We start from the raw sequence: 18,273 nt of genomic DNA, 5'->3' as shown, positions 1-18,273 counted from the left end.
TTAAGTCCTTTCACTGCTTCATCGGCATGAGATATAATTGTATCGGCACCCCTACCACCATAGGAGACCCCATCGAATGGGAAGAGAGGGCCTTTAAACTTTATTTTTCTCCTATGACCGGACGGTCATGGCAACCAACCCAATTAGATTACTTGCTACTTGGATCAAGTATATCTAAATATACTAATTTTAAAATTTAAAATTTAAATTTTAAATTTCAAATTTCAAATTTCAAATTTGAGATTTCAAACAAAATTTTCGAATTTTGAATTTTCAATCTTTGAATTTTAAATTTTGAATTTTGAATTTAAAATTTAAAATTTCAAATTTCAAATTTAAACTTATAGATTACATCTTAATCTACGCATGCACATGTATATCATATTCTAAAACCATGCTCTGATACCATTTGAAGCGAAAATTCAGTGCAGGGGCAAAATGGTAATTTTAAAACTTTTTCAAAATGACTATTTTACAGTGGAATTATTAATTAATCTCATTAATTAATACTAATTAACTCTACACTAGGATCTAAATATGATACAAAAGCATGCATTTAAATTTGAAATTTAAATTTGAAACAGTAAACTTTTTACTGTACTGTGTTCAGAACACATCACCTTTTGTGGGTAGTCGATCATCGCAATCTGATCACCGTCAGAGGGCTCTGATCGTCACGTCGCAGCCACACTAGTGTCTGGCCTCTGCGGATCATCCACACGAAGCTCCCATCTGATCGGCTCCTCACGAATGCGAGTTCGTGATTTCACCCTTTTGATGGCTGATGTTGATCGAACTCCTTCAATCGATGTGTGCTGACTCTTCGGATGCTCCGGATCGTCTGCACGATTAGTTGAGAGGCTGATGGATCTCTTCCTGAAATTTGATGGACTCACACACTCGTGGCACACCAATCTTACTTCCCGAACCCTAGGTAGAAACCCTAGGGTACACACCAAAAAAAATTATGCACCCACTTCTCTCTCCTTTTTCTCTCCTCTCGATAAATTTTGAACACTTCAAAATTTTTTTAGAACCTCTCCATGCCCCTTATCTCTTCTTTCTTTTTTTTTGCCCACGCCCCCTCCCTTTCTCATTTTATAAAACATCACAAGAGATGTTGAAAGCGTGTGAGTGGATAAGTAGAGGTGGTTGCTCACTTGAATTCAAATCAAATTTGAATTCAAGTGCCAACCAATCTTATCCTCATCCATTTGTGTGAGAAAGAAGAGATGGCGTGGCTTTTTTTTTCTTTTTTGTGCATGGAGACTTTCACGAGAAACCATTTCTCGTGTGGAATATAGGGCGCATAAAAGAGGATAAGCTGGTGCATGGTTATTTGGTTATCCATTCAAATTCAAAACCCCTTTGAATTTGGATGGGTAACAAACCATGTTAATCCAAATAATTGGCACACAGAAACATGGGCGTGAGAGAGCTTTGCGTGGGAGAAAATTCACGTGAAAATTTTTTCTCGTGAATTCAAATGGGCGCAAGGAAGTTGGGTGGCGCAGAAAATTTAAAATAAGATGGTTTGATTCAAATTGAGCCAACCTAATTAAAATAGGTTAAGCACAATTAGACCAGATTAAATCCGATACAATTAGGCTTAATTAGGCTCAATAAAATCCTAATCAAATCAGGAATTAATTAAACCTAATCCCTGATCAAATCAGGGACTAAACCACCTTAGCGATTAGATCAACACTTAACCTAATCGGGTCAATCCAAACTGAATCCAATTCAATTGGACTTGATCTAAAAATAATTACTCAATCAAATTGAGTTAATTAGCGATCAAATTACTAATTAAATCTCTCATAAATATTGAGTCCAAATCCGATGGGCAATTAGGCATCAGAGACCATCGATATGAAACCCTGATCAAAGAGTTCAAATTTCAAATTCAAATTTTGAAATTCAAAATTTTGACCCCGGTACTCAAAATGTGTGAAACTCATGATCAGAGAATCTTAATTCTCAATCATAGAGTCTCAGACACATAAGACTCATAATCAGCCATCAGATCAGAAAGGAACCTCTAATGTGTGTGACCCCGCAGGTTCGAACTTAAGTCGGTAGCACAGGAACCAATTTCTGTACTAATTGAAGTGACTATCTAGCAATGGTACCCGATGATCGGATAGGTCAAATAGTCGCAATCGCAATATTCAGAACCTACGTGAATATGGTTACCGTATAATTCATCCCTTTTGACCCCTGTGTTTAGGATGACTCAGGGTTAAACTGTCAACCCTGATGAGATCATCCGAATCGTGCTTAACTCAATTAGTCTTGTGACTCCTCACTAGGACTATCCTGACCAAGATTTTGCTAAATTGAAACACGACTGTACACAGCTCATAAACTGGAGTGGTCAATCCCATCTTGACACACGCTCCAACAAGTCAAGTACTTGACTGCACCCAGCAGCCTTCCGTCACTGAATTAAAAATTCAGGTAGTCCAGTGCCTAAGTGCAGTGAGTTGCTTTCAAGTTACCATGGCGGTCTCAGGTCGAAGGGACATTTATACCCATATTCCATCGGAGCAAATCTTGACAGCAGAAATAGCTCCGGAGTCGGTCACGTTCAGTGCAGATGCACCATTACATCTCACCTGTATGTCATACCAGTGTCTCCACACTCTTTGGTTATGAGGACAACCAATCCATATGGCACACAACGACCTATGCTCGATAAACGTTGTCGTCCTTGGTAACAACGTATCATTTGGTCGCGAATAGGTTTAAGGACTAAGCGACAAATCCTCCTTTGTCGAGTCTAAATAGTCCTAAAGACTTCACCACAACACAGGAGTTCATTAGAAGATGAAACATTTATGATGAAAAAATATCAAAATAACTTTTATTTATTTATAATTCATGTACTAATACAAAAGGAGCACAACCGTCAACAGACTGACGATTGGCTTTGGGACATTATTCTCAACAGTATATACAAGAAAACTAGTAGGAGTGTCATTGTCTTCTTAGTCTTATATGTGGATGACATACTTCTCATTGGAAATGATATCGTAATGTTACAATTGGTCAAGACATGGCGATTAAGTTAGTTTTCCATGAAGGATTTGGGTGAAGCATCCTATATATTAGGTATAAAGATCTATAGGGATAGATCTAAGAGGATGTTAGGCTTGTTTCAATCCAGGTGCATAGATTTGGTGCTAAAAAGGTTTAGTATGGATGGGAGTAAAAGAGGTTACTTACCCATGAGTCAAAGCATACATCTCTCTAAAAGGATATCTCCTACAACACCAGAAGAGAGAAATAGAATGAGTTTTATTCCCTATGCTTCGGTAATAGGGTCGATTATGTATGTTATACTATATACCAGGCCTGATGTTGCCTATGCTTTAGGCATAGTTAGTAGATTTCAGGCTGATCCAAGAGAGGATCATTGAAAAGTAGTGAAAAATATTCTTAAGTACTTGAGAAGGACTAAAGATATTTTTCTCGTATATAGAGGATCTGATCTAAAACTAGAAGGCTATTCTAACTCTAGTTTTCAATCAGACCCTGATGATAGTAAGTCCACTTTAGAGTATGTTCTTACTCTAAATGGTGGAGCAATTAATTGAAAAAGTTCTAAGCAGTAGACTGTAGCTGACTCAACCACTGAGGTAGAGTTTATAGCTGCAAGTGAAGCTGCCAAGGAAGCTATCTGGATGAAGAAGTTCATCACTAAGTTGGATGTCGTTTCTGAGATTGAGAATCCAGTACTATTTTACTGTGATAATACTGGAGCAGTTGCTCAAGCAAAGGAACCAAAATCTCATCATAAATCCAAGCACATTCTAAGACACTTTCATCTCGTTCATGAAATAGTCAAAAGACAATATGTAGTCATTTAACGAGTAGAAATAAAGAACAACATAGCTGACCTATTCACTAAAACTCTACCACAACCGCAGTTCGATCGCTACCTCGATTGTATGGAGATAAAATATAAGGGCGATTGGCTTTAGTGCAAGTGGAAGATTGAAAGAAATATATCCTACGAGCCAATCAAAATTTATATTTTGATGGATTTTTCTTATAATCTTTCAGACTCATGTAATTGATATTTTATAAATAAAAGATATTGTTCATCATATGCTGCATCTTACTTTTGTAATGATTATGATAAACTTTATAAATCAGGGCAATGGATTTAGGGTTATGATGAGATCATATCTATGAGACCTAAAATCTTAAAAATTTTGATTTAGAATATTTCTAGTCATAGGAGTATTGAGTAGGAGATCAATATTTTGGATAGACTAGCACTTCTTATGTATGCTCGATGGGGAGGATGGCTGATCTCATAAGCTACTTATATGAGACACTAATACAAGGATGTGGGTGCTCATTAGAGAATGAGTTTACTGAATTGATCTGACTTAAGAAATATTTTATAGAATCTACTTACCCGTCAAAAGATATTTTTTTATAGTGAAAGTTGTGCATATAATCCTTTGACCTTAGACTATCATAGAACCTTGTATATATGAATCCATATTTTGGTTCATACTCGTTCATGACTTAGTTATATATCGGATGATCTGGATATGGTGGAATGTATGTGGAGGTTATGAGTAGGTCAACATGAAATCGATCACTCCTGGTAAGAGAAGATCGCATCCTACTTGCTCTGATCGATTGATGATTCAGAAAGTCTTTGATCAAAGCAGAATAAAAATTAAAAAGAGTTTCTAATATTTTATTAATTGAATCATCATTAAAGATCAAGAGAAATAAGAATATGATATTAGATTTGACATCATTCCATATCCAGAGTCATATTCGGGATGCAAGGAGATCATAGAATCGAATTGCACGATAATTTTTCATTGAAAGATATTTTTGATATTTTTATTAAAATTTTAATATCTTTCAGATAGACATGATACGTTGCTAGACGTTAATTTTGTCTTATGGATTTGATCGAATTAAAGAGTTTAATTCGATCGTCAATTAGAAAGAGTTCTAATTGCTGAAATCGGATTAGCTCGATTAGATCTAGATTGGTTAGATTAAATCCTAATCAAATCAGATCGATTTGTACTCAGACCTACTGCTAGCTAGATATGAAATCCAATGGATCACACATAAAAAAATTTGATTAGAGGTCTAATTGGATTAGATCATATTTGCAAAATAGACATGCTAGCACATGTTACAAATCCTAGCTCTTTGTTTTGAATTGGGTTCGAAATTAATTTCAGATTGGGCTAATTAAATCTAAATTAATTCAAATCAATTTTAGATTTGAGTTGGCTCAGCACTTGGCTACATGTACCAAAATTTTGGAGCCAAGAAACTAGGTGCCCACATATGAAGAATTTTTCTTGTGCGTGGGATTCAATTTTATGTGCAAGACATGAGTTGGCGTCCCATGAGATGGGATGCCCTTTCCTCAAGCATGTCTAATTGTTCCATGATAAAAAAAATACTCAAAGATTCTTGAGTTAATTTTAAGCATAGAGGAGTCCTTCTGTGGCTTAATCACCTTCTGGTTTAATTGTGAAAATTAGTTGAAGTTTGAAAACCAGCCTAATCTGTCCATGCGCCCAACCTAGAGTCCATCTTGTGAAGGACCCTAATCTATTTGTCATGCCACATTTTATTTCCAAATTTTTTTCATGCAAACTCCTGGTTAGCACCTACAATTTGATCCTTTGGATGGACAAAGTGCATTGATGTGTGGTGGAGAAAAATTGCACCATAGAAAGCTACGCGATGCATCGGAGAATCATCAAGAAAAAAATATTCCTAAGAGTCTTTCTGCGTAAAGCATCTCTCGAATTTTTTCTCGATGATTGCCATATGTCAGAAGCTTTCTGATGAGCGTGGAAAATTGGCTTGGGGTGTGAGAAAATTTTAAGAAATACGAGATGGTGCATGGAGAGGATGCGAGACAAATCCATAGGCATCCCATCGCTAACTATTTAAAGGGGTTGCACCGGGGATTTGATTCATTTAGATCTCTCATTCTTATCTCTTCTTTCTTACACACTCTCCCTATTATCCAATTAGTCTTTTCTTTCTTTTATTAGGATAAGTTCAAAAATAGTAAGGACAAGTCTGATTTTAGGACAAGAGCCTAGGAAGAGATACAAGGAAGACAAAGAAAAAAAAAAGGTAGGGATAGGAAAGCTAGGAGGAGAGGAAGAAGGTCTTGAGGTCCTGCTGTTCAAAAAAATTTTTAGAGTGAGAATTTTGGAGGAGGAATCATCTTAAGAAGTTGGTGTCCTGATCGTAGCCCTATGTGGATCATTGTTGGAGGGCGAACACTTGGACGCGTGGTGGAGGTTCTGTCAAAATTTGAAATAAGCGTTCTAGGTATTCTTCTATAGCTTAAATTTTATTATGAATATATGTTTTATAATTATTAATCACTAAGGAGGTGCTGGTTTATGGGTTTAATATTCAAAATTTTTTAATTTAAATTTTTAAAATTTGTTATACTTCCGCTGTGCATGCCCACCTTGAAACCCTACAGGAGGATTTTGGCAAGGTTGTAGGGTCTGGTAAGGCAGAGGAAGGAGATATGTTTGGCCATGAGAAGGAAAAATGTGAGAAGTAATTCGACGAGAAGGAAAGCCAACTGGATGGGCTGCCACAGTAGTTGAGGGGCAGAGATGATGTTAGCAAAATGATTTGTGCCTGAGGCAAAAAGAAGAAAAAAAAGAAGGAAAGTTGGCTGAGTGTCTTAATGATCAATTGAGCACTATCTTGGATACTCAACAACTTGAAGGGGCTAGATTTTGGTAATGGAACACACAATGGTTTTAGCTGCATTTTGTGTAGGAATGATAATGAGGCAAGTTCGCATCGAAGAGAAGAATCTGAAAAGTGGCAAAGTAAGAGAGGTGAAGAGAAAGAAGGGAGAAACATGGAAAGATGAAAACTAGGAGGCTTTTTTGCGACATTGATCAGTGATGGAGGTCGGCGGTGTATGATAAGAGGGGATACTACATCCATTGCTTAATGGTAAGAAGTTCAGAAGGAATCAAGATTGAGAACTCGAAATGAAGAGGGAGATAGTAAAAATAAGGGAGGTAGAAGAAGTTTCGCACATACTGCTAGCTCACATTGGTATGTTTGATCGGAGACTATGATTTTTTTTCATCTTTAATACTCAATATCACTCTTTTTTACTTACTCCATTCAAAAAAAAAGAAAGAAAAACGTCACTCTCTCTTGCTTATACTAAAGCCCCACTTCATGCGGTCCTCATATGATAGTGATAGGCCAGAAAATTAGATATTTGCCGGTGTAAGTATATTTAAAATATAGCTTTCATTAAATATCCGCTAAATTTTTTATAAAAATGATGGTAGTTTTGTTATTTTTTATTTTTTAGGGATAATGTTAATATGATAATAGATCATTGGGAAATGAAAATTAAGTTTCGATAGCTAGTTGAAATTTTTTTAAATATTCAAGATTTTAAGTGTATCTGGCCCAAATTTGAAAGGAGTTTCTGTAATTTTATTTTTAAAAATATAAAGAGACGGGATCACAACCATCCATCACCATCCATTCCCCTTCGTTTTATACATGTACGCTTGCACCATGGAAAACACCGTCTCCGATCCCTCTCGAGCCTGTGACGAGCCCCCATGCTCCAGAGTTATAAAAAAAAAAAGAAAAGAAAACAGCGATAATCTAATTCCCATCTTCTCTCCGGGCGGGGGAGAAGGATCACTCGCCATGAATCCCTCGGCCACTGTCCCCGCCTCCTCCTCCTGGCTCGCCGGCCTCGTCCGCGGCCGCTCCATCAAGTCCGCCGCCGGCTCCGGCAACGGCGCCTCCTCGATCCCCGCCGATTCCGAAGGCCTTGGCCTCGGCTCCCGCAAAAACCAGCTCCGCGGCGTTCTCTTTAAGTACGGCCCCAAGCCTGTACAGGTAAAAAAAAAAAAATCAACAAAATCCAAGAAAAAGTTCTCTTCTTGTTTTTCTTGTGACAGAACTTTGTGATAGAATAAGCTGATTTGAGTTCTTTATAGCTGTTCTAGATGATCAGCAGATATGGTGTTTGATCTTATGTTTGTCAGCGAAATTCGCGACTGGTGTGTCTGTTCTTTGATGGATGCGAGGTCAGGCTTGGCTTTGTTTCGGTGGTTAATTTTGATGTCTATGTAGTAGCTAGATTTCATTTGGAATTTTGTCAATCGCATGTGCTGTTGTTTTGCTGTTGTGTAACTGTGGATCGGTAAAGCAGGATATTGGCCCTCCTTGTTTGGTTCTTTGTTACTATAAATGAAGTTCAGGATGTCAAGAAAGATCCAATAAAACAATATCTTCTCAAATTTGCCTATGGTTATTTTGTAAGAAAATCTTGTAGATTGTGTCATGATGCTGCTATGTTTCTTCTGTCAAGGTGGTATTTCAAAGTTTAAGTGGCAATTGCCCCATGTTTGCTGCTTGGGATCTTGTCATATTGTGCTTGGAACACAATGTTCTAAACCTTTATGTATCATGACTTGAGTCAAGTGGAAGTTTGAGCGTTTATTAGAAAAGCTAGGTGGGAAACTCATGCCTTCTCGATCTTTATTAGGAGAGGACCATGTCTCCTTTATTTATCCTTGCAATTCATTAGGAGGGTGCAGACTGGTACTTTGGCATGTGGATGCATTGGAGATGGTGCAGAACTTAAGAGTGGGTAAAGCTGATATTGAGAAGATAATGGATTGCATATGAGTTTATAATGTTTGAGGTTCCTCTAGGTTGTACTTGCTTTCCTGGAGGTGGCTTTCTTTTGTTGTCAGGCCATAATAATAACTTTGACATTTTGAGCTAAGATAGATACAGGAGGCCTTTACTTTCCCTTTCTTTCTCTGTGACTGCATGGTGACATACTTGTGGAGTTTATTGGTCAACTTGTCATGAGTAGGTGAGAATTTATGGAGGCATGAGATTCAGTAAAAGAAGGCTCAGGCTTCTTGCCTTTGGATTGGTGATACATGTTTTATGCCCTTCTATTTTATGTCACCACATATTGAGTTCTAGCAATTAGAAGGATCTGGAAGTTAGATGTACTTAAGCAATTGACACTAGTTCATGTAATGTAGATGATTCAATGTAAGCAGAAACATTGTGCTGCACCTATGCCCAGGGTATTGTACACATATTCAAACTTCCCTCTTTTTTTTTTTTTACTATACATCTATTTATATGTATATGTATATGCATATAAAAGGAGGCCTTCTGAACATAAGTTCCTTATTAAGCAACTGCTCAGGTTCCTATTGTGCTAACTTTTGTTATTTTTATTCCTCTTGTTTCTCCTTAGATTTCTCTCTAATTGATTTATAATTGCATCCTGTTGGGAAACACAATTTTATTTTATTTTTATATAATTTTTAAAATTTATTTCTAGGTGGAGATTATGTTGTTAGTTGATAAAGTTGTAATTTGTGTAAATTCATTGGTTTATAGTTATATGTTCTTTGATAAATCTGCTCTATTATGATGCGTTCTTCTATTTCCTCTCTATTCCGAGGCTTGGTCACTCGTAACCCTACATTTTGTAATCTTTTTTTAATAGCAACCAGGAACTGCATATTCCACCCTCATATTCATTTAATTTTATTTTAGTATGTTCAGATCTGTTCATAATGCAGATTTGATAAGCAAACTCTGGCCTTTTTTTTAAAAGTACTTATTTATCTGGATCCTATAACACAAACCCCTCTACAAAAAATTTGTAATCCGAAATCAGGGGTGCATAATCTTTACCCTCTGCTAATATCCTTATCTTGAACTTTTTCGTGTCCTTGGATCTCATTCTTCTTATTTAAACTTGTATGCAGGATTATATATTTATTTGGTTCGTTAGCTTTAGACCTCAAAGATGAACATATTTGCCTTTATCAAGTCTTACCATCTTCTATCTCATTTGGACTCTTTTTCTGTCCTATGATCATGGAAAGTTGCTATTTGGTTTGTGAACTTTAATTGTGTTATCAATAAAATAGGTAGTATGCTCTACTCACGCACAAGCTTCTATGTATTGTGGTAGGTTCCTGCTCCTCCTATGGTTTACCTCTCCCAGAAATTGGTGATTATCCATAGAGCTGATATCAAATACAGAGTCAATTGTAGAAAAGCTCTCAAATCATTAGACATGCATGTGAAGTTTTTTACTTTCACATATTTGGTGCCATCTGGGGAAAAGACACTCAAGTCTAGACATTGATTTTCAGATTTGTCTGTCATCTTTGTGCAAGTATCTTTTCTAGTGAGATGGGTTTGCTAGGAAAATAAGTCTAGCAATAGAGCAGAAACAAAGAAAGATGGAAAGAATGAATTTGGTTAGGCAAGGCATACTAAGCAAATTCTATCTTTAAGATATTGATTTTCCCACTATAGATGCTGATGGACTTGTGGAATCCTATCTCTAGGATACAGTGCTTCACACTTTCAATATCTCTAAGGGAGTGCTCCCTAAGTTTCTCAGAAACCAAACCACCCAACCAAAATGAGAAAAGTGAAAAATTAACTAAAAGTAGAAGAGAAGTTTGGTGGTTTTTTTGTGAGAGAGAGGAGAGTTCTTTGTGTAAGGCTCTCACTCAATCACTCTTATAAAAATAGGGAGATGGAAACAGTTGTCCAATAGTCATAAAATAAGTGACAATTCATTCAAGTATTCCTAATCAGCACTAAAACAGACCCAAAAACTTAGATCATATGAAATGAAGTGGTCGTTGGAAATTTAACTTCCAATGGTCAGAATTCAACTGTAGGGACCCAAGTGTCCGTTGAGAACTAGCTTTTGGATGGTTCCAGTAGTTAAAAGGCTGGCTGGTTATTTTGTTTTTCAATTTAAAAATACTTTTCAATTTAAATTAGATGGAAATAAAGTTGTTGGAAGCAGCGTTTGCTGAATCGTCCCGAACCAGATGGTTCTGGGCATTCTGAGCCATGCCAGCTATAAATCAGGATGATTCGGCCTTCTAAATAGGGACATCGGATGACGGAGAGGGAAAGAGAGGAAAAGAGAGGATGCCGCCGTAGGAGGTCCGGCAGTGGCCCGTCGAGGCCGTCGGCCTCCATGGCTCTATGTCGCCAATAGGGCATTTAATTGAGAAAGAGAAAGAAAAAGAGGGAGAGCGAGGGTACCGAAGGGAGGCATAGTCAGTGGAGAGGCCGTCGGAGGGCGTCGGATGGCTGTCATAGCTATCGGATGGTGGAAAAGGTGTGGATGGAGCCGCAGAGCAGGGGCAACTGCTCTTGTTCGTTGTCTTTTTGTTTAAAAAACAACAATGACTGGTGAAGTTGGCAAATCCATTGCCAGCTTCATTGTGGTTGGGATTTTTCAAAAGAAATCTTATAAAATGGGGTGATCACCCCTATTTCATGCCTGCAGAGCCGTGGGTTGCGATTCCATCATTTGGCGGACACGACGACCAATCGGAGGTCCTCGACGGCCTCTCCACCGACTTTCCTTCCCTTCTTTTCTTTTCTTCTCCCTCTCTCTCTCTCTCTCTCTCTCAGCTGCAATTTGGTAGAGGAAGCGGAGGTTTTGGTGGCCTTTCGAGTGCTCCTGTGGCCCGCCTGTGGTCACCGTCGGCATCTCCTCCGGCCATGCTCTCTCCCCTTCTCCTTGCCCCTCACTCTCTCCTTCTCCCTCTCCCTCCCCTCTTTCTCTCTTTTCCTCCTCTCTTGTTCCTCTCTTTGCTTCTATGTCGGCTTGCGCTGGTCCAGTCCGATACAAATCCGTACCGATTCATACCATCGTTGGCCAGCACGGATCTCGGTACTAGCTCCGTGCACCTTGGTTGAAAGTTTAACTTTCAATGATCAAAATTTCAATTGTCGGGACCCATGGGTTCCCAATGTTCATAACATTTGAACCTGAAAGTGTCTATCGGCAGCCAACCTTTGGTTGGTTAATTTAAAATATTGTAACATTTCTTCTTATTTTAATTTTAAATAAATAAATAAATAAAAATAAAAAAATGAATTCGAGTATTTGTATAGTGCATTGCCATAGGTGGATGACCCTTGAATCTATGGATGAATATGAATCGATGACTTCAAATGATTGAGAAGATTGAACCTTGGTCTCAAAAGTCAAAACATTGAAGATTAAGTGAAACAATGTTGACACTGTACATGAGTATTTGGTCATTTTAATGCAGCATGGTATAGGCCATGTGCTGATCCCAGCTTAGCAAGTATACTAGGGTTTTACAAAGAACCCATAAGAAGTAGCCTTGTCTTCCATACTTACAAAGGCAAATTCATCAAGAATACTCTTCAACCACATATTGCTCCACAAAAAAGCTACGAGTTCTGTGAAGGACAAATGTCCAGCTTATCTGTCATGGATTTTAAGTGCATGTAATTAGCTATGAGACTTTATATAGGATAGATAATTATCCCCTCTATTGCAAGGATAGAAATAAATAATGCACTTGAAATACAACCTATTTGTTAGTAGGGGTGGCAATCGGGTTGGGTCGGTCATAAATAGGTAAGGTCAGATGCGGTTCGGGCCAGAAAATTTTAAACTTGAACCTGACCTGTTTATTAAACAGATCAAAAATTAAAATCTGAACCTGACATGTTTAATAAATAGGTAATCCGACTCGACCCGTTTAACCCATTTATTAAATGGATAACCTGTTAACCCAACCCAACCTGACCTGTTTAACATGTTTAAAATAGAATTTGTTAGCCCAACTCAACCCAACCCAACCCAACTTGTTTAACCTATTTAAAACAGAATCTGTTAGCCCAACCCAACCCAATCCAGCCCAATCTGTTTAACCTGTTTAAAATAGAATTTGTTAGCCTAATCCTGACCCAACCCAACCTGACTTGTTTAATACATCAAATAGTAAAAAAAACAGAAATCTAAATATTTGAAAAGATCTACAAAGCGGTGGCAATGGCATGGACTGATTCTGGAGGCAGTTCAACTCAAGTATATAGCAGAAAATAAAGTAACAAAGAAAAACCAACATAATAATGTTGAATCTTATCACTTGCAGCATTGTAGCTAAAATTGTTACAATATTCTATAATCAATCCAAAAATTGCGCGACAACGATATAACAATTGCATTGTTAACTGCATGTAGGTCTTCACATGACAATTACACATAATTCAACATTGGGTAACACACAAGAGTAAATGATAGAACAAAAGATTCTATCATTGGGCAACACACGACATTGGGCAACATCCATGCCTCTTTCAGAAGATTGATTCACCTGAATACGGAGGAAAAAAAAAGATTAAGATGCATCAAGAATGCATAATCAAAAGGTGCATTGAAACCAAAAGCATCAATAATTTAATAAGATATGAAATACCTTCTCAAAAACAGCTTCAGTCGGGAAGATGATCTGATCCTGCGATATCTTTTTTTTTTTTTGGTAGAGAAGTATAACTTCATTCAAGTAAAACAGCACAGAGTTTAACTACAGTTGTAGTTTGTAAAGTATAAGAACAAAATACAGGCCATGAAGGAAGGAGATATACAGCAATATGATAAAGATTGACAAGGGAAATATTACAAAATGCTTTGTATAACCCTTCAACAGTAATTGAGCTTTGTCCTGCTGGAGTAGGCATGCATTAAGTCGATATAGCATCAACGAAACTTGTAGATAGTATGTCAATCGCCTGTGGGCACCAGTGAATAAAAGAAATGCAAGCCAGCTTCCCACAGTAAGAAATTCTAATGAATGCAGTCATCTCTAACACAATAATTAACACATAAGGAAGGGAGCAAATGGAGCAAACAAAACATTTACAAGATCTTAAGATAATATGTTGAAATAAACAGAGTACAAATAATGATTAAAAATATGGAGACCGACGATTAACTTAATGCTGATATCTACTATTCCCCTAAAGCAAAAACCCCAAAAAAGGAAAACAAATTGAATATATCAGTGAAAAATCGAAAAATAGGGAAAACAAATCGAATATTAACAAAGCTTCAAATGAAACCCTAAAGTGAAGAAAAAGACCCAAAAAAATTACCAAAAAAATAGGGAAGAACTGATACCTGGATCTAAATGGAGAGGAGACGAAAGAGGGAATGAACTCTTTAGATCTCCTATGTTCTTGATCTCCAGCAGATCGATGGAGATTGGCGAGTGGATTAGGGCTAGGATTGGACGGGTTTCGACCACCAAAGAGTGGGAGGGGGAAGAATGGAGCATTAGGATCACCAGAGACATCGAGAGTTGACGAAGAGGTCACCGCCTGCTGGAGACACTCAGAGTTGAGGAAGAGGCAGCACTGGTCACTTGATCGATGAGGAAATGGGGTGCCACCTGATTTGCCAAGAGCAAGAGGAAGATGAAATGGGGCGCTGGTGTTGCCGCTTGGTTGGCCAAGAGCAAGTGGAAGAGGAAGAGAAAATGGGGGCGCCGCTTGGTTGCCCTCTTAGGGTCAGAGAAAATGAATACTCTTTCGGTCTTTCCGCCTTTTCTTTTCAGTCGTGATGTTTTAAGTTTTAAATGAGCCGCCTCGGGCCTCGGGCCCCAAGTTTATTAGCCTAAATGGGTTATCTAATCTGATCTGATCCGATATAAAAAATAAATGGGTTAAATAGGTCAGACACCTAAAATCTGAATCCGACCTGAATAATAAATGGGTTAAACGGGACAACTTGTTTATGATCCGAACCCATTTAGTCCAAACCCAAATCTGTTTATGGCGGGTCGAACGTGGGTTGGATTGGCTGATTGGGTCATATTTTGCCACCCCTATTTGTTAGTATTTTTTGGATACTCTCTATCTAAGTTTTCCCTTGGCTCTATTCACAAGATTCTCAATTTATAAAGATAACTTCATAAAATGACATCTAAATTGTCGACTGGTCTTTGTCTAGGACTATCTCTATTTGATTGATAATATAGCACTATGTCTCTCCATTATCTTTTATATCTTTTCATTAGATAATGGTTTTGTTAACTAAAGTTTTGTGATCAATGATTTAAGGTAATATGATTTTGGGAACAAAAGTAATAAAACATAATAGTGCATTTATTTTAACACAATCACATTATATTGAAAGAATTTGAAGAAAGTTCAGTTTCTTTGATTATAAATTATAACACCAATTGATCCTAATCATAATTTGAGACCCCTTAAAGGTAAACCTGTTAAGCAAAAAGAATATGCTAATATTATAGGAAGTTTAATGCATGTTATGAATTTTACTAGACCTGATATTACATATGTTGTTAGTAGATTATGTAAGTTTACAAGTGAATCTAGTAAGGAACAATAGGAAGAACTTACTAGAGTTTTGAGATATTTGAAATCACTATAAATTATGCTTTACGTATAAATGCACTTCACCAAATTTTAAAATGTTACATTAATGCTGATCAGGCTTCCGATAAATCTAGTTCCAAATCTACCTATGGCTTTATTTTGTTTGAGTGGAGGATAGTTGCTTGATCTTCTAAGAAACACTTATGTGTTACTTTATCTTCTAAAAAAACCAAGCATGTTGCTAGGTCTTAAACTGGTAAGGAATTATTATGCATGAGATGTTTCTTACGACATATTCCTTTTATTTATATGCTTATAATGCAAGCACTGCATATTATGATAGTTAAGTTGCTATACGTGTTTCTAAGAATAAAAAAATTTACTGGTAGTAGTAGACATATTGCTATAAGATATAATCATGTAGAAAACTTGTGAAGAAATGTAAAGTAATATCAAAAATTGTGAAGAAAGGTAAGATACTATAGAAAACTTGGGAAGAAGAGTAAAATAGTTCTTAAATATATGTGTCTACTAACCAAGTGCTTGCAAGTACCTTAACGAAAGTATTATCCGGTCAAAAGATATATAAAGTATGGAGAGATATGGGGCTATTCCTGATCAACTAGAGATAGTCTTAGCCAAAATTTTCTCTACAATTAAAGATCTCATTTTATGAAGTTTAACTTTATAAATTGAGAATCTCATGAATGGAGTTCGAGGGAAAGTTAGCTAGGGAATATGCAAAAAATACTAGTGAGTAGGTTGTAATTCAAGTGCATTATTTTGCAATGGTGAGAAGGACCTTCTTTTCTGTATAAAGTATCATATTCAATTAAATGCACTTAAATTCTAAAACAAATAGGCTGGACATTTGCCCTTAACAAAACTCACAGCTTTGTCGAGTGATTTGCGGTTATGGAACACTTCTGATGAGTTTAATTTTGCAATTATGGAAGATAGGGCTGCTTCCCATGGGGTCTTTATCAAACCCTAGTGTACTTGCTAAGTTGGGATTAGGACGTGGCCTATAACGTGCTGCCTTAAGAGGACCAAAGACCTATATAAAGTGGGGACGTTGTTTTATTTAATCTTTTGTTTCAATATTAAGGTTGAATCCTCTCAATCATATTTGTACCTATTGATTCATGCTTATTTATAAGTTCCAAGGTGAGCCCCTTATAGCTATGTACGATACATGTACCCAAATTTTTTTTTAAAATTTCTAGTTATTTTTATTTATTTATAATTGAAAATAGGTGTGAGTATTTTGAAATTAAAAAAATATAACCGGCCAATGTTCTGAATGTTGGAAAACCAAGGATGGGTCCCAACAGTTGAATTATGACCATCAGAAGTTTAACTTCCCATAGCCACTTCATTTCAATTTGATTTAGTTTTTTCCAATGTTTAGAATAATATTGTTTTATTATGATTTAGATTTCTTGAATCGATAACCACTTTTTTGTGACTATTCGGCGAGGAATGTTCACTATTTGCATCTTTTTATTTTTATAAATAATAGCGATCGAATGAGAGTCTAGTACAGAAAACTTTCCTCTCTCTAACAAACAAATCACCAAAATTCTCTTCTACTTGCAAGTTTAATTTTTCTCTTTTCTTGTTTCAGGTTGGGTGCTTTGGTTCCCAAGATCCTGAATGAGTGCAACCACACTCAACCCTTAGATATCTTGGAAGTGTTAGGCATTGTATCATGGAGATAGCATTTCCATGAGTCCCTCTCATCTATTGTGGCGAAATCACTATCTTAAAGATAGCACTTTAATTACTGTGCTTGCCTAAGCAATTCATTCTTCCTTTTCTCGCTATTTCTGGACCTATTTACCCTACATGGTTAACTATTTTAAACATGATCAGCAAATGAAATGGCTTATATGCCCTTCTGACAAGCATTGGTAGCAAGGTATGCCATATTGTATTGAACTGGATGGTACAGGGCATACCATACTGTACCAGTTTGGTACTCGTATACAGTATGGGGGATGTACTAATACCAAACTGACCCCTGTACCATGCGTATTGACATAGTGACAGGGTGCATCAGTATAGGGCTTGGTACCGAGATGGCGTACTTGGCTTGGTAGCGTTTTGTGGCAATGAAAAGCTCATGGTTGAGACTTTCAACAGAAGAAAGTGGAATTTCACATTTTGATACAGTTGCAAATTACATATGTCTGCATTACTGACACTGGTATTCAGAAACTGATATCGGTCTTCATGTTCTTCAATATTATGCTGGTGAACATTCTATCCTCGAAATCATGGGATTTTGTTTTTGGGGATTGCATCTAAGCATTTGCAGATAGTTACTTTTCATCTTGTTAATTAAGTCAATGATGTGGTGCATTGTGATTGTGAATTTGCCCCAGTACCTTGGGAAGGGCAAGCCGCCAGCCTATCTTGTCATAATCACCATGGTTTCTACTTTATGCACTATAGCATTAGCATCTGTAATGGTGCATTGTTCAACCAACATAACATTTTTAGTACTTGCTATGGTAATCTTATTATATTGGAATATTTTTCTCACAGGTGGCATTCAAAACCGGTGATTTCAACCAGCAAGTTATTTTTATTGGTGGATTGACAGATGGACTTTTGGCAACTGAGTATGTCGACATTCTCCTGAGACACCCTGTCTTGTTTCATTCATTTCTTTCATCAAACTGTTTTTATGGGTTATGTACTGCCTAGCTGTTGTGTGATTTTTGTCTTTTGAGAAACAATATTAGTTTTCAAAACACATATCTGCTCCTAATGTGAAATGCCACCAATATAGAATATTCTTGCTTAAAGCAGTCTAACCAAACAGCTTGATGGGGCTCTGCCCTGGTTCAACATGGTCTGAGACTGGATTGGTTAGTTTGGGGACTTTTGTGGTATTGTTCTACCAAAATAGTCCTCTGTAGGGTTTAATTTCCATTCATACTTAAGTTGTATCCAATATTCTTATTTACTATTATTCAGACTCTTATCCTTTAAAATTTTCTCAATGATTTTAATATA

The 18,273-nt window shown here is 36.9% G+C and overlaps 1 protein-coding gene across 1 annotated transcript in view; it reads left to right on the top strand.

Annotated features, from left to right (window-relative positions):
- Positions 1–7,584: 7,584 nt before the first annotated feature.
- The window catches only part of LOC105034007 (UPF0613 protein PB24D3.06c), a 56,295-nt gene continuing 45,606 nt past the window's right edge, over positions 7,585–18,273 (top strand). The window contains exons 1-2 of the mRNA XM_010909030.3: positions 7,585–7,911; positions 17,800–17,876. Of these exons, the coding sequence (XP_010907332.2) occupies positions 7,717–7,911; positions 17,800–17,876 (272 nt within the window). The 5' untranslated portion in view covers positions 7,585–7,716. The remainder of the gene's footprint in view (positions 7,912–17,799; positions 17,877–18,273) is intronic.

The sequence above is a fragment of the Elaeis guineensis genome, chromosome 5, assembly GCF_000442705.2.
Source record: "Elaeis guineensis isolate ETL-2024a chromosome 5, EG11, whole genome shotgun sequence".
Classification (NCBI taxonomy): Eukaryota; Viridiplantae; Streptophyta; class Magnoliopsida; order Arecales; family Arecaceae; genus Elaeis; species Elaeis guineensis.
Note: the sequence above shows the minus strand (reverse complement) of the source record. Positions and strands in the feature narration are given on the sequence as shown.